This window comes from Haliotis rufescens, unplaced genomic scaffold, assembly GCF_023055435.1.
Source record: "Haliotis rufescens isolate VD_foot unplaced genomic scaffold, xgHalRufe1.0.p SCAF_9, whole genome shotgun sequence".
Classification (NCBI taxonomy): domain Eukaryota; kingdom Metazoa; phylum Mollusca; class Gastropoda; order Lepetellida; family Haliotidae; genus Haliotis; species Haliotis rufescens.
The window spans coordinates 39141324-39157421 of record NW_025964383.1 but is presented as its reverse complement, the minus strand read 5'-3'; the positions used below and the strand labels follow the sequence as shown (position 1 = coordinate 39157421).

General features: G+C 39.6%; 1 protein-coding gene across 1 annotated transcript in view; it reads right to left on the bottom strand.

Annotated features, from left to right (window-relative positions):
* The window catches only part of LOC124139562 (IQCJ-SCHIP1 readthrough transcript protein-like), a 301810-nt gene that overhangs the window by 15824 nt on the left and 269888 nt on the right, over positions 1-16098 (bottom strand). Inside the window, exon 6 of the mRNA XM_048391185.1 lies at positions 3356-3586. Coding sequence (XP_048247142.1) covers positions 3356-3586 — 231 coding nt within the window. The remainder of the gene's footprint in view (positions 1-3355; positions 3587-16098) is intronic.

The window sequence follows — 16098 nt, the reverse complement described above, 5'->3', positions numbered from 1 at the left end:
CCAGGATTTACATCAAACAAAACACAAACACTGATGGAGAAGAGTAGCTATGAAGCTGATCTCCCAGGTTCCAAGTTTCCCACATAGCGTGCAGGTGTTTATCCTGTCCTGAGGCACTACAAAGTTTCAACGTCTCATACTCAAATCTCGATCATCTTTCTGCAAGTCAATCCTTTAGAGAATACAGAAGACACTTTAACACAAGATCATTCCGTCAAAACAGATTAACAATCAATTTGACAAACTTTACTCCATATTTAGCTTTTACCAGCTCTGTTCGGCCATTGCTGCCTCCAGGGACCAGCAGATCAATATCCAAACTCTGAGATTTTTCCAAATGTCAAATGCTTAAATATTATTGACAGCTTTTGCACATAATCACTGAACTAACTTGACAACTTGCTTCGTTGGGGTCACACAGTTTAGACATGTCAAAATACCCTAAACAGAACATTTCTCTCACTGAAAGGTCATGTTCGCAATAAAAAGTTTTCAGAATTTAAATTTAAATGCAATTCGAACAAATGAGGCTTCAATTTTTGGTGAATGCAGAATGCTTCTTAACAAATTGTGTTAGTTTCTTAATTCCATTTAAAATCAAAAGAACGGCTATATTAGATGTTTGAAATGAGTTATGGTAAATAACGATTAGTCCCCAACACTCCAACAAAATGAACAACGGCAATGTAGCTCACCTGCATGTAGAGCCAACATTTTACAATTTTAACAAATGTTGCTATCAGCACTGATATACACCCATTCTCTGCATAAATCATGAGTGAGTGAGTGTGTGAGTAAAAGGGAAACAACTACATTCAATCAATGATTTTTAATCTTTAAAAAAGAAAAGAAAAAAAAAGAAAGATTTTTTTTCACAATTTGCTTGTTTTAAGAAGTAAATTCATTATTTTGTTGAGTTTCAGCCATGTGGAATCTGAGTAACAATACATGCTTGTCATAAGAGTCAACTAAACAGAAAGAGTGGTCAGGCTCCGTGACTTGGCTGATGACATGTCATCGTGTGCCACAAGATATGGATTCACGCTCTTGATGTCAAATCACTGGATTATCTGGCCCAGACTCGATTATTTACAGACCAGTGTCATCCAGCTGGAAAATGGCTGATTGCAGTGTTGATGAACAATAAAAAACTGCAGACAAAAATCTAAATATGTACTGATGATTATTAGTATAATTGTTTACCTGTAGCTCAAATAATACTACAAGTAATATGAGGGAAATATATTACTCAACTTTGTATAGGGATGAAATTGAAGTCATAATGTGGATGATTTAGGTTTGGTCAGAATTTGACCACAACACATTTATCAAACAATGCTTGATTAACACATTAATGTATTAGAAGTGCATCATAAACGCTCAGCATGGTCAATTTGCTTGGCACTGCCATTAGATAACATTCAACAAACTGACCAATCAGAATCAAGGATTCTTTGTCACTGTGGAATACCATAAACTAAGTCAGAATCATTTATTCCTTAGAGTCGCAGCTTTGTAAAAATAAACTGAAAAATATTGGTTATATCTTGAAACTTTCCATTTTTCTAAACTTAATAATCTCCTCTGGGTTTTGGGCAAAGTAATTCTCAATATTTATACAGAACAGAATTTCAGGGACAGGCATAAAAGCATCAATCAGTCTTTCCCATAGGAGATCTGGAAGCAAGTATACTCAATACTTGTCCAAAATAATTCAATTTGCTGGTCTGGAAGTCAAGACACACCTTCAGTTCCCCTGCATTCATTACCAGATATACACATTCACGTCAGCAGTAAGTGAATAAGTTACAATTTGATTAACGGGCCAGAGCCACCCTCGGAATAGCTTTTAATCACCATTAATGACAGCAAAGGAATGACTCATTTTCTGCCGAGAATTAATTCCAACGTAATCGCTAAACTCTTTGAACTAAGATTTACGATGAATTGAAATCAAATAAATCGCGGACATGTTCGATTGTCTATTTTTGTAGTTGTCAACTGGTAGGTCCCATGGGAGCCTAGATCAGCTCTACTTTTGGAGGATGGCGAACAACAGCCACAAATCCATACTCGTACATCTTCCAGGACTTTTTCTGAAGAAGATGAAGCTTGCCTGGAATGCATGCAAGTCTTGAGTGCATTTCAATGGCCAATCAGAACTCAAGCAAGTTTGCATAATCCATCCTCTATTTTCCAGTGTAGTATGTCCCCAGGTACCCATTCACAATCATAGCTTCAAAGTGATGTCCCCATCTCTATTTCAAGACCTCTTTTTACCAAGTTAGCAGGGAATGTCTCTCGTTCGTTATGATAAATACCCACGTACCCAAACATAACGATAGCTTTAATTTACGTCACCATCTCTATTTCAAGACCTCTTTTTACCAACTTAGCAGGGAATGTCTCGTTCATTATGATAAATACCCAGGTACCCAATCGCAACCATAGCTTCAAGTGACGTCCCCATCTCGATTTCAAGACCTCTTTTTACCAACTTAGCAACAGTATTCTGACTCCGAGCTGATCAGTTCTATTTTACCCCCTATTGCCGAGCACCAGGAATCAGGTAACAACAAGTACCATCATTAAACATCGTTTGGGATGGCACAGCCTGGGATCAAACTGCTACCGTCTGCTCTCCGGGCAGACACGCTCCAACCACAAAGCTGTCATCGCGACTGATTTACGACACCCATCTGAGGAACATTTAATTGCAAAGGCTCATTACCCTGGAGCCATGACATCTATATGCCTTGAAACACTTGCTGTTATTTATAAGATGCTAATCCTAATTGTTAATCCCCATTTTTGTGTACATCGACTGTCTGCCATCCTAAAAGAGATGTGCAAGTATGTCACTGATGAATTACTGTTTATATTTATATTTATTACTTACTAAATGTCAGGTGACCTTGGCTATATAAGCCTTGGTCCAGGGAGATTGAGAGCAAGGAGAAAAGAAAGGTCTTACCCTTAGCCTAGCTAGGGTTAGGCTGGGTGCTCTGGGGCACCTGGACAACAACCACAACCACTATGTGCTGACCTGGCACATAGTGTCTTTTGTATGTATATATCTACATGTATAAAGTAAAACTGTATTTACCGCAAGCCATCGTCTCCAAGTTGTCACTTCCTACTGAGAACCATACCTCGGCCTCTTGCATATACGGGTATGCAAATTATTCATTAATCAATGTCAGACCACATGCGTTGTTAAAACCACGGGGGTGATCTGGCAATGAAAACATCAGTACCTATACAGCAGACTCCATCCCTGATATTGTCATTAACAAACAAAACCTCTCTCACAGATAACACTGATAACCACCTTAAAAACATTTTCTCAACTTACCTCTTGTGCATTTTTCACTTGTGGTATGCTACTGTTCTTCTCCACAGTTGCCTCCCCTGAATCTTGTGGCTCCCCCACTGCCTCATTCATGAAACATATCTGTAAGTTCATACCACTCTGTAACCGGGTTTGTAAGTTGGGCTTTTTGAAAGTCCTTTCATTATAATAGTATTCTTCATCAGTTCCCATTGCCAGCTTCCGACGGATTTCCTCGCGATCATTGAGGCGGGTCTGAAAAACAACAACGCAGATTTGAGATTTCAGAAACAAAATTAACTTGGAACGGTTAACAAAATCATGTTAACAAAACAACAAGAATAAACATTTTTGTGACCACTAATCAATATATGTAATTAATTACATCACACTTCATGCTTTTTCGGACTCTCTCATGAACCAGTCATTTTCATTTCACAGGCAGAAAAGGATTTTTCAATCCACAATATAATTGGCCCAGAAGTAATAACATAGAACCACTTTTGGATAAAATGGATATTTGTACAACTGCTGTACAAAATTCACATGCGTTAAAATTCATGGGGAAAAAAGCAATACAAATATCAGCCTCCATTGCTTCTGCACTGAAATGTAAACGGCAATAGAAGAAAATATTCAGAAACAACAGTGACCTCATTAGGTCCAGGGGGCACGGGTGGCCCAGTCGTCTAAGGCGCCGTGATTCGCTCTGCAGAGTTGCGTCCCTTAGGCACGCCAGAAACCTATGATTGTGGGTTCGAATCCCAATTCACCCCGATTATGTTTCTAGGTTTGTGAACACCATACCGTGCTCGTGGGTTTCACCGAAGGGGTAAACATCTGAGACCTGCATCACTTCGGGCTTTCCTCCCACATTAAGCTGACATGCCGTGATATGACTGGAATACTGTTCAAAGCGGCGTTAAACCCAACTCACTCACTCATTAGGTCCAAATGAGGAAATGTACATATTTACTGAACAGAAAGAATTAGAGATCCTGAATATTTTCCGGGACACTGTAGTAAAGACTGAGCACCAAATTTCATAAAAATATCCTCCAAACTTTTTTGTTCAATACACAAATATTGATTTGTCAATGTCAAGGACACAATGGGAACACTTCAGTTGTACAGATAAATCTATATATCCCCCAATAACTTCCCATGGTATTGTCATTTGCAGGATTTCTATCACAAATCAACTGTTACTTAAGTTAGCTTCACAGCACAAACATGTATTGGCTGATGTGTTTTCAGACATAGGTTTGTGTGGGTGTGAAAATTGTGAAAATCGTTTCTAAACCAGTTTGTGAGATTTGACAAACTGGTGAGACACAGAACCAGTCTCTATTCTCATCAATATTTTGGCCAACATTTTAGCATATTGAAACTCAGATTTGACGGATGAATTGTTGTCGAAACTATGTTAGTGAATTACAACCAATCAGAAACTGCGTACACATCACATGATATCAACCTGCGTCTGCTACAAAATGGGGTCGGAATTTGAGAGAAGAGGAAGCAACAACCCAATTCTGTCCTGTTGAAAGTTTGCCAATCTGTGTTTGCAAATTTATGTTGCCTGTTTGAAGCTGCCTTAAGATTCTGACTATTCTAATTAGTTGTCTAATTAGTGATACGTTTGGATTGATTAATAAGATTGCAACTATCTGAAACTAAGATCTTATGATCCCACATGCAGACAATGCAATTAATTATGACCTCAGTGAAATAATCAAGATGGCTCCACACCAGTTCCTGTTATCTACCAAGGTCAAGGACAGTCCGGCAACATGAAACAAATAACATCATCTTTAAAACATTATTCTGAACGTTTTATTGCTTTGGGGCCACCTCAGACAGAAAACTTTGGGTCTGATAACTGTCCAGTTTCCATCCCTCCTACACATTCCATTCATGAATATCTCAAGATTAAAAGTGCAAGATTTCACATGTTCTAACAGTGATTCATATATAAATGATTATCTTCCTTTGGATTTTTTAGGAAGTTCAAGAATGACGGCATTCAATGACATGATTGTGGTGACAGCAGAGTGATATCTTCTCCACATACAGCTCAGAATTGTCATCACCTGCAATGCAGCCTTTCTTACATGGACAGGTTGCTTGCAGTGTTTGAGCGGCATCACATTTATAATGTATAAGGACAGACATTTCACCAAAGCTAACCTATTTTATCATCCAAAACTGGCTTCCAGAGGAGCAATAAGTTAAAAACTCTGAGATTCTCTCACCACGCTGGGCATTTTAAAAAAAATATTTGCTTTGTCCAATAGCAAATAAAACGCAAATGAAAATAAAACTGTAAAAATACAAACTCAATCTCATTAAAATCAGATCTAAGTTCTCGCTTCCGCTGAACAAAGATCTGAGGACATCCCATTACGGGTCACGTCAGAATGACCTTTCGCGAACTTTGACCGACCACTGAAATGAATAACAAGATGTCGATATCAGCCAATGAGAAAGCAGCTTTCATGAGCTTTACGGCACTCATTTCAACCTGGCGACTTCCATTTCAGACAACGCTTGAAAAATATGTTGACACAGTTCTCGATTAAAATTTTGAAAACTGAACAAACGAACATTCCGGAATGTCTAATAAATGGTTGCGATTGTATGGCAGTCCTTCCCACGTACTGTGCAACGCCTCCCCCGTTCAAATGTTTATCCCACGGAAGTGAGAGATAGACGATAATTTTGACGGAATCAGTCGTACGGGCCGTAACTGTCGTTCGGAATACTCTGTTTTAACGTTTTCGAGGTTGCTGATTAGAAAACACATTCCGACTGTCACTTTCATGATTTGGTTAGCGACACTTTGATTGGTCGGATGAAAGGTCGTTCTGACGTGACCCGTAATAGGATGTCCTCAGATCTTTGTTTAGTGATAGCGAGAACTAAGATCTGATTTTAATGAGATTGAAAAAAACTCAAACTTCTGCACGTTTATATATATATAAAGCCAATATTCTACATAAAAGGTTGGTCTAGGTAGCTTAGCATTAAATTCCTTCTGTCAACCCAGGTTTGATTAAGTTCAACATATGTACCCCATTCTTAGCGTCCCCCACTTAGAAATGTGTGGAATATTGCTAGAAGACTGTTAATCTTTATTTACTCACTCTACCATACACTATCTGGATGATTACCCACTGTCAACCTCGAGCACTCTCCACGACAAACGAAATGTTCCACTCCATGCCCACTGATTGGTTAATACAAAGTGCAATGCCCCATAATTGACTTATCACTTCTCCCAAGGTACAAGTCATCTATTTTAAGATTACGTCAAACTTAGACTCCCCCATCACATCTGAGTCTGCTGCAACGCATCCATGCACTCAGGAAGGCACAATACCCAACCATCAAGTCCCCATTTAATCTCCCCCTTTACAATCGAGGAAAAAGGCCCAAAAGTCGCTTCGGAAAACTATCGCCACTCCCTTCAGACAGCTTCCATCGTCACAGAAGATCGTCTAATAACATTTCCCTCCGAGTCCAATGTGTACACGCTAGATTGGCTAAAAAATCTATGAAAGCCCCTTGGTTTGATGATCTCTATCCAACTTCACTGACATATAAAAAAGTTGAAGTTACAAAATGTACAGTGTGCTGCCATTAGAAGCAAATTGCTTGTCCAAGCACATGGTGACTGTGTCGACACTTTGACAGGAAGCAATCCAACAAGTCAAAGATGGCGGACCCTGGAAGCCCCTACTTGTGAACGACCTCATCAGTGTAGGCCCTCATTGGCTGCAAGACAGGGGACATGTTCTACAGTCAATACTCGTGCTTTTCAAGTGTCAAACTTGCGTCACAGTATATTGATTTGGGACACAATTGTGGTCAATGTGAAGTAAATGAAGGTTTTTTGCTCTGAAAGTGATCTCGACAGCCACACTTGAATATCTTCACAGATGCAAAGTATGTAGACAGTCTTGACAGTTTACTCTAATACTGATTACAATCGAAAAAATCCAAAAGTTTCAAAGAATACAATATAGATAAGGTAACATATTTCCAAGATGGCCGCATGACTAGATTTAAGCAAACAAGTCTTTGGGGTAGAGGACAGGTACATAAACCTTTAGTCTTAAAGTGAGTGAGTGAGTGAGTGAGTGAGTGAGTGAGTTAGTGAGTGAGTGAGTGAGTGAGTGAGTGAGTGAGTGAGTGAGTGAGTGAGTGAGTGAGTGAGTGAGTGAGTGAGCACCACAATCAGTCATATCCATATTCACATAATTTTGATCCAAATCAATCTGTTAGAACAGTAAATTAGAGCACAGTCTCCCCTTAAAATAGTCAATGGCTACTGTTTATCAAAAGTCCCAATGTAAGTCATTAACAGATTATGGCCCATTGTTAAAACGCCTGCCTTGTGTACAAAGCAGGAATATGACTGCCTCCCAAGAACCAAGTACTGCATATATCCTCTGGACTAAACACTGAACAAATGTCATGTGTCACTTTATGAGGCTAAAACCAATAACTCATGCAGACATATGAAGCAGACTGATTTTCAATATTTACACATCCAACTCAAATATTTGACGCATGTTTTCAAACACTGGTTCTGCCAGCACAAGGATGCCTTCAGTACAAATGAGAGTAGTGAGTGAGTGAGTGAATTTGGTTTAAAGCCGCTTTTAACAGTATTCCAGTTATATCGCGGCGTGTCAGCTTAATGTGGGAGGAAAGTCCGAAGTGATGCAGGTCTCAGACATTTACCACTTTGGTGAATCCCATGAGCACGGGTATGGTGCTGACAAACCTAGAAACATAATCAGGGCGAACCGGGATTTGAACCCACAATCATAGGTTTCGGGCGTGCCCAAGGGACGCAACTCTGCACAGTGAATAGCGACTGGGCCACCCGGTCCCCCACAAATGAGAGTAGAATACATATGCTACGCTGAAATGGTAAAATGCTTACATGCATAAAACTGTGTATATGGTGAAGAAAGTCAGCACATATAATAACTTGGCATTAAAAAAACTTAAATATAATACAGACCCTGCAAAATACTTCACTACTCCATGTTGAACCGGAGTAAAATTGTCATATTCATAGGACACACAAAAAAGTACTTGATATATCCTCAGGAGACCATGTTCCATCTAATTGTGTATTTCTGTGAATAGACAATGGCTTTTAAAATGGTCTAATGTAACATACAGTGGTCCCTCGCTACAACGCTACCAATGGGGTCCAAATAATTGGTGGGCGTTATAGACGATGAGCCGTTTAACCGAGGGCAAGGCAGGGGAGCGCACTCGGCCAATCTCACGATCTTCGCCTTGTCTCGCACATTGCAATGATACAAGTTGTTTACCGTACATAGTGTAAACATAATATATATCCATTATGTTTTCGCCGTTTGTTTTATTGTATTGCATGCATGTGCTTCTAAGATCAAAGGATGTATAGTGTGAAAAGTTAACTAGTAGAACAATCGTATTTCCGGGACTTGCCGCGGATGTTTTCAAACAGATTTTTAGAACTCCACTCAGTGATAAACGGTTGATTATGCAATGAGAAGCGTTATGTGCAAATGAACAACGAACAACAATACAATCACGGCTGTGTAATTCTTTCAGTATTAAAAGTGTACATAAATTTTGGGAGCCATGCGATACCACGCGTAGTAACCGAGGTAGCGCTTTATCGAAGAGCCCAATAGCGAGGGATCACTGTATATGATATTTGGGACTACACTTACTTAGCAATGTACAAATTCTAGTGTTTTTTTGGTGGCGTTCCATTCAGGATTTGAACCCCCACTCTCAAAGTGAGGCACCTAATAGCCAGCACAAAAATTCAGTGACCTAGCCCGCTCAGCCACTGAGGCTTCCACAAAAATGGATGTCAGACAACTGGTAGTATAGATCACATGCTTTGTGTACCCTTTGAGAAGTGTAAACTGGCATGGCTCCCATGACCAAAAGCTATGTATTAGGGCTGGGACAGGCAACTCGGGTACCCGGGTCGTGTGGGTACTGAGTAGGAGCCGGGTACTCACAGGACTACCTGGACCCGTGGTTAGTCACGTGATATATTGTTTAATGACAAAATTATCTAGAACTCTATGGTTACACTACAAGTCACTAATGTTCGCATTTCTTTCTGACTATGCACCCATTCCTTCTGATTTTTCATATGGTTGAATAAAGATATAACTTAATTCAACTTCAGTGCATGAATGACCAGATTGTTTAATACGTGTATCTTAATACGTTTTGCCAGGGCTATGATAAAAATGTTCCCAATTGGACATTTTAAGACATCTCCTGAGACCTACTATGGGTACCCAGGTAGGGTCAGGTAATAGAGGGTGGGTACCCGGGTAGTAAATTTGGCCTCGTACCAGCCTTACTATGTATAGACAATGCCTTTTAGAAGTGGGCACATATAACATATATTATATTTGGAATTACACGTTCTTAGTAAAGTACAAAATCAAGCATTTGTTTGGGATTCAAACCCAGACTCTCCAAGTAAGGCGTGTGTATTTGTAATTTGTATTTCCAGTTTTAAAAAAAAGTTTAGTCCAAGTATTTGTAAAAACTTACTCCTTATGCAGATCATGGCAACTGCATATAAGATCAAATTCAAAGAAACCCAGCAATCGGTATTTTTCGACAAGCACCTGAATGTCAAATTAAGACCCCAGGCCTTTCCCTCGTCCTGGCTCTGTAGCCAGTATGTAAATATTCACTGACAAACTTGGAAACTACATTTGTAACTAATTCTATTTAGATGGCCAACAAACCTCGGATGAATATTTCAGTTCAAATATTCCCTCTGGGTAATACTTGTTGATTTGAATATTTATGACCTTCATTACCGATTCAAGGAACACAATATTACACCTGTATCCCCTTAGGTAACCATGGCAACTGTAAGGGATTCTGTGTATCAATACTAGAAGATGTAGATGGAGTTTTTTCATTTTCACCAAAAAACCTGAATCTGTAGAACTGGTCGAAGAATGTCAAGCACAACAAATTGGAGTGAGCAGAATATATCACTGTGTGTCACAAGGCCCAGCTACTGGCCATCACAAGACCAAGCTATTGGCCTCCAGTCTTTACAGCTAACTGTTGTGGTGAATCAAGCATTCAAACCCATCACAAGGCCCAGCTATTGGCCATCACAAGGCCAAGCTATTGGCCACAACTCTGTACAGCTTACTGTTGTAGTGAATCAAGCATTCAAACCCATCACAAGGCCCAGCTATTGGCCATCACAAGGCCACGCTACTGTCCATCACAAGGCCAGGCTATTGGTCTCAACTCTGTACAGCTAACTGTTGTAGTGAATCAGAATTCAAACCCATCACAAGGCCCAGCTATTGGCGATCACAAGGCCACACTATTGCCTTCAACTCTGTACAGCTAACATGGTGAATGTCAAGGATTTCCTATATAAATAGAAAATTTACTTGCAACTCTGAATTACTAATTATATCTGTCCCACAAGACATAATGGGAGACGGAGGAATTCTAGCTTGTATATTCTCTAAATATATGGTTTTATTAGTTACACAGTTACATGTAATCCATGCATGGGTTGGCGTATAGTTAGACGCAATGCTAGAGCACTGGGTAAAACACCAGTCTGGACTAGCTGCAGGTTTTGTCAGGATGATTCTACCAGGTCATGGAAGTACTGTACAATGATACAGGGTTTAAAAAAATTCTTACAATACCTGGAATGGCTTCATGGTGGCAGGGATAGGGTCTAGATGCTGGTATACATGTCAGTTGTCACATACTGACGAAGACAATCTCACACGTATCACGACACAAAAGTTAGGTTTATGATATGTAATATCATAACTCCCACCCTACTTGTAAACTTCCTGTTGCTCAAACATTGATTCAATGTAACTCTACATATCTACATGTAATAAATTGCATGCCAATCACATTTTGTATCCATATTGTTATTGAACAAAGTGTGCAATTGACTGAAGAGTATAGAAACAAAAATTGTTTATGTTCAAATTTACAAGAAAAGCTGTAAAGTTGATCACAGAATATGACACAATTTAGATTAGATTGTCCTTTATCTGATTATACAGATTGCCATAATGGGTACCTATTGCTTGTTGACAGACCATGTATATCTAAATGTTGCACGGTGGTGGGGCAGCCTGGTGGTTGCCTTGTCCCACTTAAGTCCAGGTTTGATTCCTTGCAATGTGCGAAGCCTATTGGTGTCCCTCACCATGATGTGACTGAGTACATAAAACCCTATTCATTCTCTCACCTTGTCTCTTATATAGACCCAGAAATAATATATATAAAAAGCCCATGCAAGTCTATAAAAGCTTTGCAAGTCTAGATAAATCTCAGCTCTTCAGATTCGTTTTGTCTGGACTCCTTTCAATTAAAAGACAATTTAAATATCTCCATTTCAGAGTGAGTGAGTGAGTGAGTGAGTGAGTGAATATGGTTTTACGCTGCTTTTAGCAATATTCCAGCAATATCATGGCTAGGGACATCAGAAATGGGCTTCACACACTGTACCCATGTCGGGAATCGAACCTGGGTCTTCGGCGTGATGAGCGAACACTTTAACCACTAGGCTACCCGACTGCCCCCTCCATTTCAGAGACTACATGTTAATCTAGGTCTCAATATTGGAAACATTTCCACACACTATCTATTTTGTGAATATATGGGTTAAAAAATCAAAATACTTTCCTGCCTCAAAGGGTTAAAGTAAGTGGGAGTTATTAGGAAGGAAGCCATTGGCCAGCTTCCGATTACTGAGATATTTCAATTACATGACTCCTATACCATTCATCAAGAGGGAAGACATATTAAATCCATATGGAAACAATTCAGACACTGCAACATTCATAACTGAACTAATAACTTTACTACCTGTCTTTTTATTTAATAAATTGAATGCCAAACTCAGTGTAAATAATTCTAAGAGAAATTAAATAAATTTGGGTATTTTGTAGGTATTACGTAAGCATAATATTTTCATGATGATGATGATGATGGCACATGATCATCATGATGATGATCATCATCATCATGACCAACACTTGTATGCTCTTGTGTACAAGATTCAAGTGTGTTACAGGGATAGAACTAATCTGAAAAACTTAACTAGTCTGGGTAAAGATAAAATTCCCTTGTAATGTTAAAACAATGGGGAAATTGGGAATTTTGTACATGATTAACATCCATAACTGAATCATCATCTTCATCATCTACGATATCATCATTAACATCATAAACATCATCATTAACTTTAACATCGTCAACATCATTATCACTCATCATCATCAGCAGCAGCAGCAGCATCATCAACATCATCATCAACATCATCATCAACATCATCATCAACATCATCCTCATCATCAACACCTACCTGGCCACAAGCATGCTCCAACCAGCCATCATGAATTGTAAATTCTCGTACTGAGAAATCCAGATTTAAATCTTCCACATCACGTCCACTTTCTGTCATTGTCTGTCATCCCTGTCACCTGCCCTGCACACCTGTTAACGAGCTACACCCTCAGATAACCAGGTACAAATGTCCTGACAACGTAACACAACCTACGATTCCGCCCCTACCACAGCCACCGACCTGCACAACACAACCTATTCTCATTAATCACTGTTTTTTATCTTAAGCCCAATCCCTGTCAACTGAAAGGGTCTACAAAACTCAGTCTCGCAACTGATACCATGGGGGCAAACAGTATGGTTAAGGTATCCTTCTGTAAAAAAGACAAAGTCCTAATTAACGATAAACAAGGATCCCCCTCATACATCACCCAGAAGGCTAATGTAAGGTAGACAAGAACAAGGACACTCTTGAAGCCAAAGACCATTACATCCACAGTACCTAGAGACAAACACCCTGTATAGAGACACTGGCCATCACAAGGAAGGGATCTCAAGCATCAGAATTTTCTGTTTGGTTTTGGTTAATGGCGAACTCTGCAATATTCCAGCTATATTCCAGCAAATAAATGTAATCTGTAAAGTTTGGATCAGACAATCCAGTGATTGACATCATGAGCATTGATCTTCTGAACAGGGATATGACGACATGCATCAGCCAAGTCACCAAGCCTCAGATAACCCGATCCCGTTAGTCGCCTCTGACAGTGAGTGAGTGAGTAAGTTGGGTTTAACGCCCCTTTTAACAGTATTTCAGTTATATCACGGCGTGTCAGCTTAATGTGGCAGGAAAGCCCGAAGTGATGCAGGTCTTAGACGTTTACCACTATGGTGAAACCAACAAGCACAGGTATGGTGCTGACAAACCTAGAAACATAATCGGCGAGAACAGGGATTCGAACCCACAATCATAGGTTTCTGGCGTGACCAAGGGACACAACTCTGCACAGTGAGTTGCGGCGCCTTAGATGACTTGGCCACCCGTGACCCCGCCTCTAGCAGCTAGCAGCTGGGTTGCTGAACTTTGCCAACAAGATGAAAATGTGCATGATTTTGAAAAACTCAATTTACTGGTATTTCCAAACATATTGTGATACATATTCATTAGTATTCAAATCATGGTTTTCAAGTGTACCCGTAATAAGAAGATTGTTTTCCAAAGACTTAATATCAGCGATATTACCACCAAGCATGCAGAGATAACACAGGAATACTTGCTGAGGTTATCATATGACATTAGACTGTACTTTCTCCAGATAGGAAATGGTCAATCAACAAATTTGTAAAAACAAGTGTTTTCCAAAGAACAGCTCCTCGTCTTAAAACATTGCTCAAATTATCTCAACACTGAAAACAGACATGTCAACATACATAGACCCCGACAGCTACAGACAATTTACCATCAGCTAATTTCCTATAGTAGACAAGAATCTTGGTGATGATATTCCCCCACGTCACACACTGGGCACACCAGACTCAATTACATAACTGTCCTCCGGTAACAATTGCAAGAAACTGGAAATACATTTGTGACGTTGCTTTAGACAAAATGGAACTGTATCATAGCAACACTTAATAATGTTCAGACGCTGTATGACACATGTTCTCAATCTAATAAGTTTTGGGAATCTATACCTCAAACTTGATACTTCTTTATCATACTTTTCCACAATAACACGTTCCTTAATAATATCAGGAATTGATTCAGCCACTATAATCAGTCTTTATTTCATAACTTTGTCTGCGTTCCCAACATTTTATCTGTTTTTTATCATAGATAAAAGTTTGGATACAAAACTATCATTCCATTCAGGTCATAGCATTTATTCTTTTGAGTATTATGATTATAAGAGTTCGACCCATGAAGATTCCGGGGTAGAATAGGTCTTCAGCAACCCATGCTTGCCATAAAAGGCAACTATGCTTGTCATAAGAGGCGACTAATGGGATCGGGTGGTCAGGATCGCTGACTTGGTTCATGCATGTCATCGATCCCAATTGCGTGGATCGATGCTCATGATATCAATCACTGGATTGTCTGTTCCAGACTCGATTATTTACAGACCGCCGTCATAAAGCTGGAATATTGCTGAGTGCGGCGTTAAACAACAAACATACCACACAAACAAATCTTCAGCAATGGTGTATGAGTTATTATATATAATCTGAAACAGTTGCAAGGTAGTTGTTTATTTTGTTATCAAGACAGTAAAAAGTTTGGGACACCTCAATATATACACATAACATGAATTAGCATTTAACCTTTGGATGTTTATTATCATTGTGTATTGTGTCTAAACTCACAGGAACAGTTGCAAGATAGTTTTTGCAGATCACCTCCATGGTCTAGTGGTAGAGCATCCGCCCAGAGAGCGGAAAGTTCGGAGTTAGATCCCCGGCCTTGTCATACCAAAAGATGTTAAAAGTTAAAACGTGTTGTTACCCTGTCTGGCGCTCGGCATAAGGGGCTAAATCATGGACTGGTCGGCTCGGAGTCAGTATACTGTGTCTGAGTGGGGTATTCATGTTAAACTACATCATGGTATAATCAGTCTGGACTAGTACAAGCAGCTACACACACACACACACACACACACACACACACACACACACACACACACACATGCACGTCACTATATAAGTGCAATAATCTTGGAAGCAACATTTGACCCCATTTCACCTCAGCTCACCATCTTATCAGAATCCACCACATCTAACAAAAACAACAAAAAAAGACTTACAAAATGGTGGAATAAACATTTATCTTTTTTATTTTTAATGTTATTTTTTTTTTAGTTGAGGTTTATTGGATATGGAACAGTCTGCAGATTAGTAGTACCTGTTTTCTGCCCTGTCAATGTGTCACTGCCCTGACGTCTTTGAAGCACAACATTAACTTAGGGCACAGGGTTCTAATTACCTGTCCTTCAAGATGACAGGTGTTGCCAACTGACCCCCAGAACACAAGTGACTTCTTAGTGTAGAGAAATGTGACTGTGCGAGCGTAGGAACAGAGTACAAAGTCAGTTTATCAAAGTAACATCAATGTTTAGTTGGTTGGTTTGTTTGTTGTTTAAGGCCGCACTCAGCAATATTCCAGCTATATGACGGCGGTCTGTAAATAATCAAGTCCGGACCACACAATCCGGTGAAACATCATGAGCATCGATCCATGCATATGGGATCGATGACATGCATCAACCAAGTCAGCGAGTCTGACCACCCGATCCTGTTAGTCGCCTCTTACGACAAGCATAGTCACCTTTTACGGAAAGCATGGGTTGCTGAAGACCTACTGTAAGGAGACATCACAT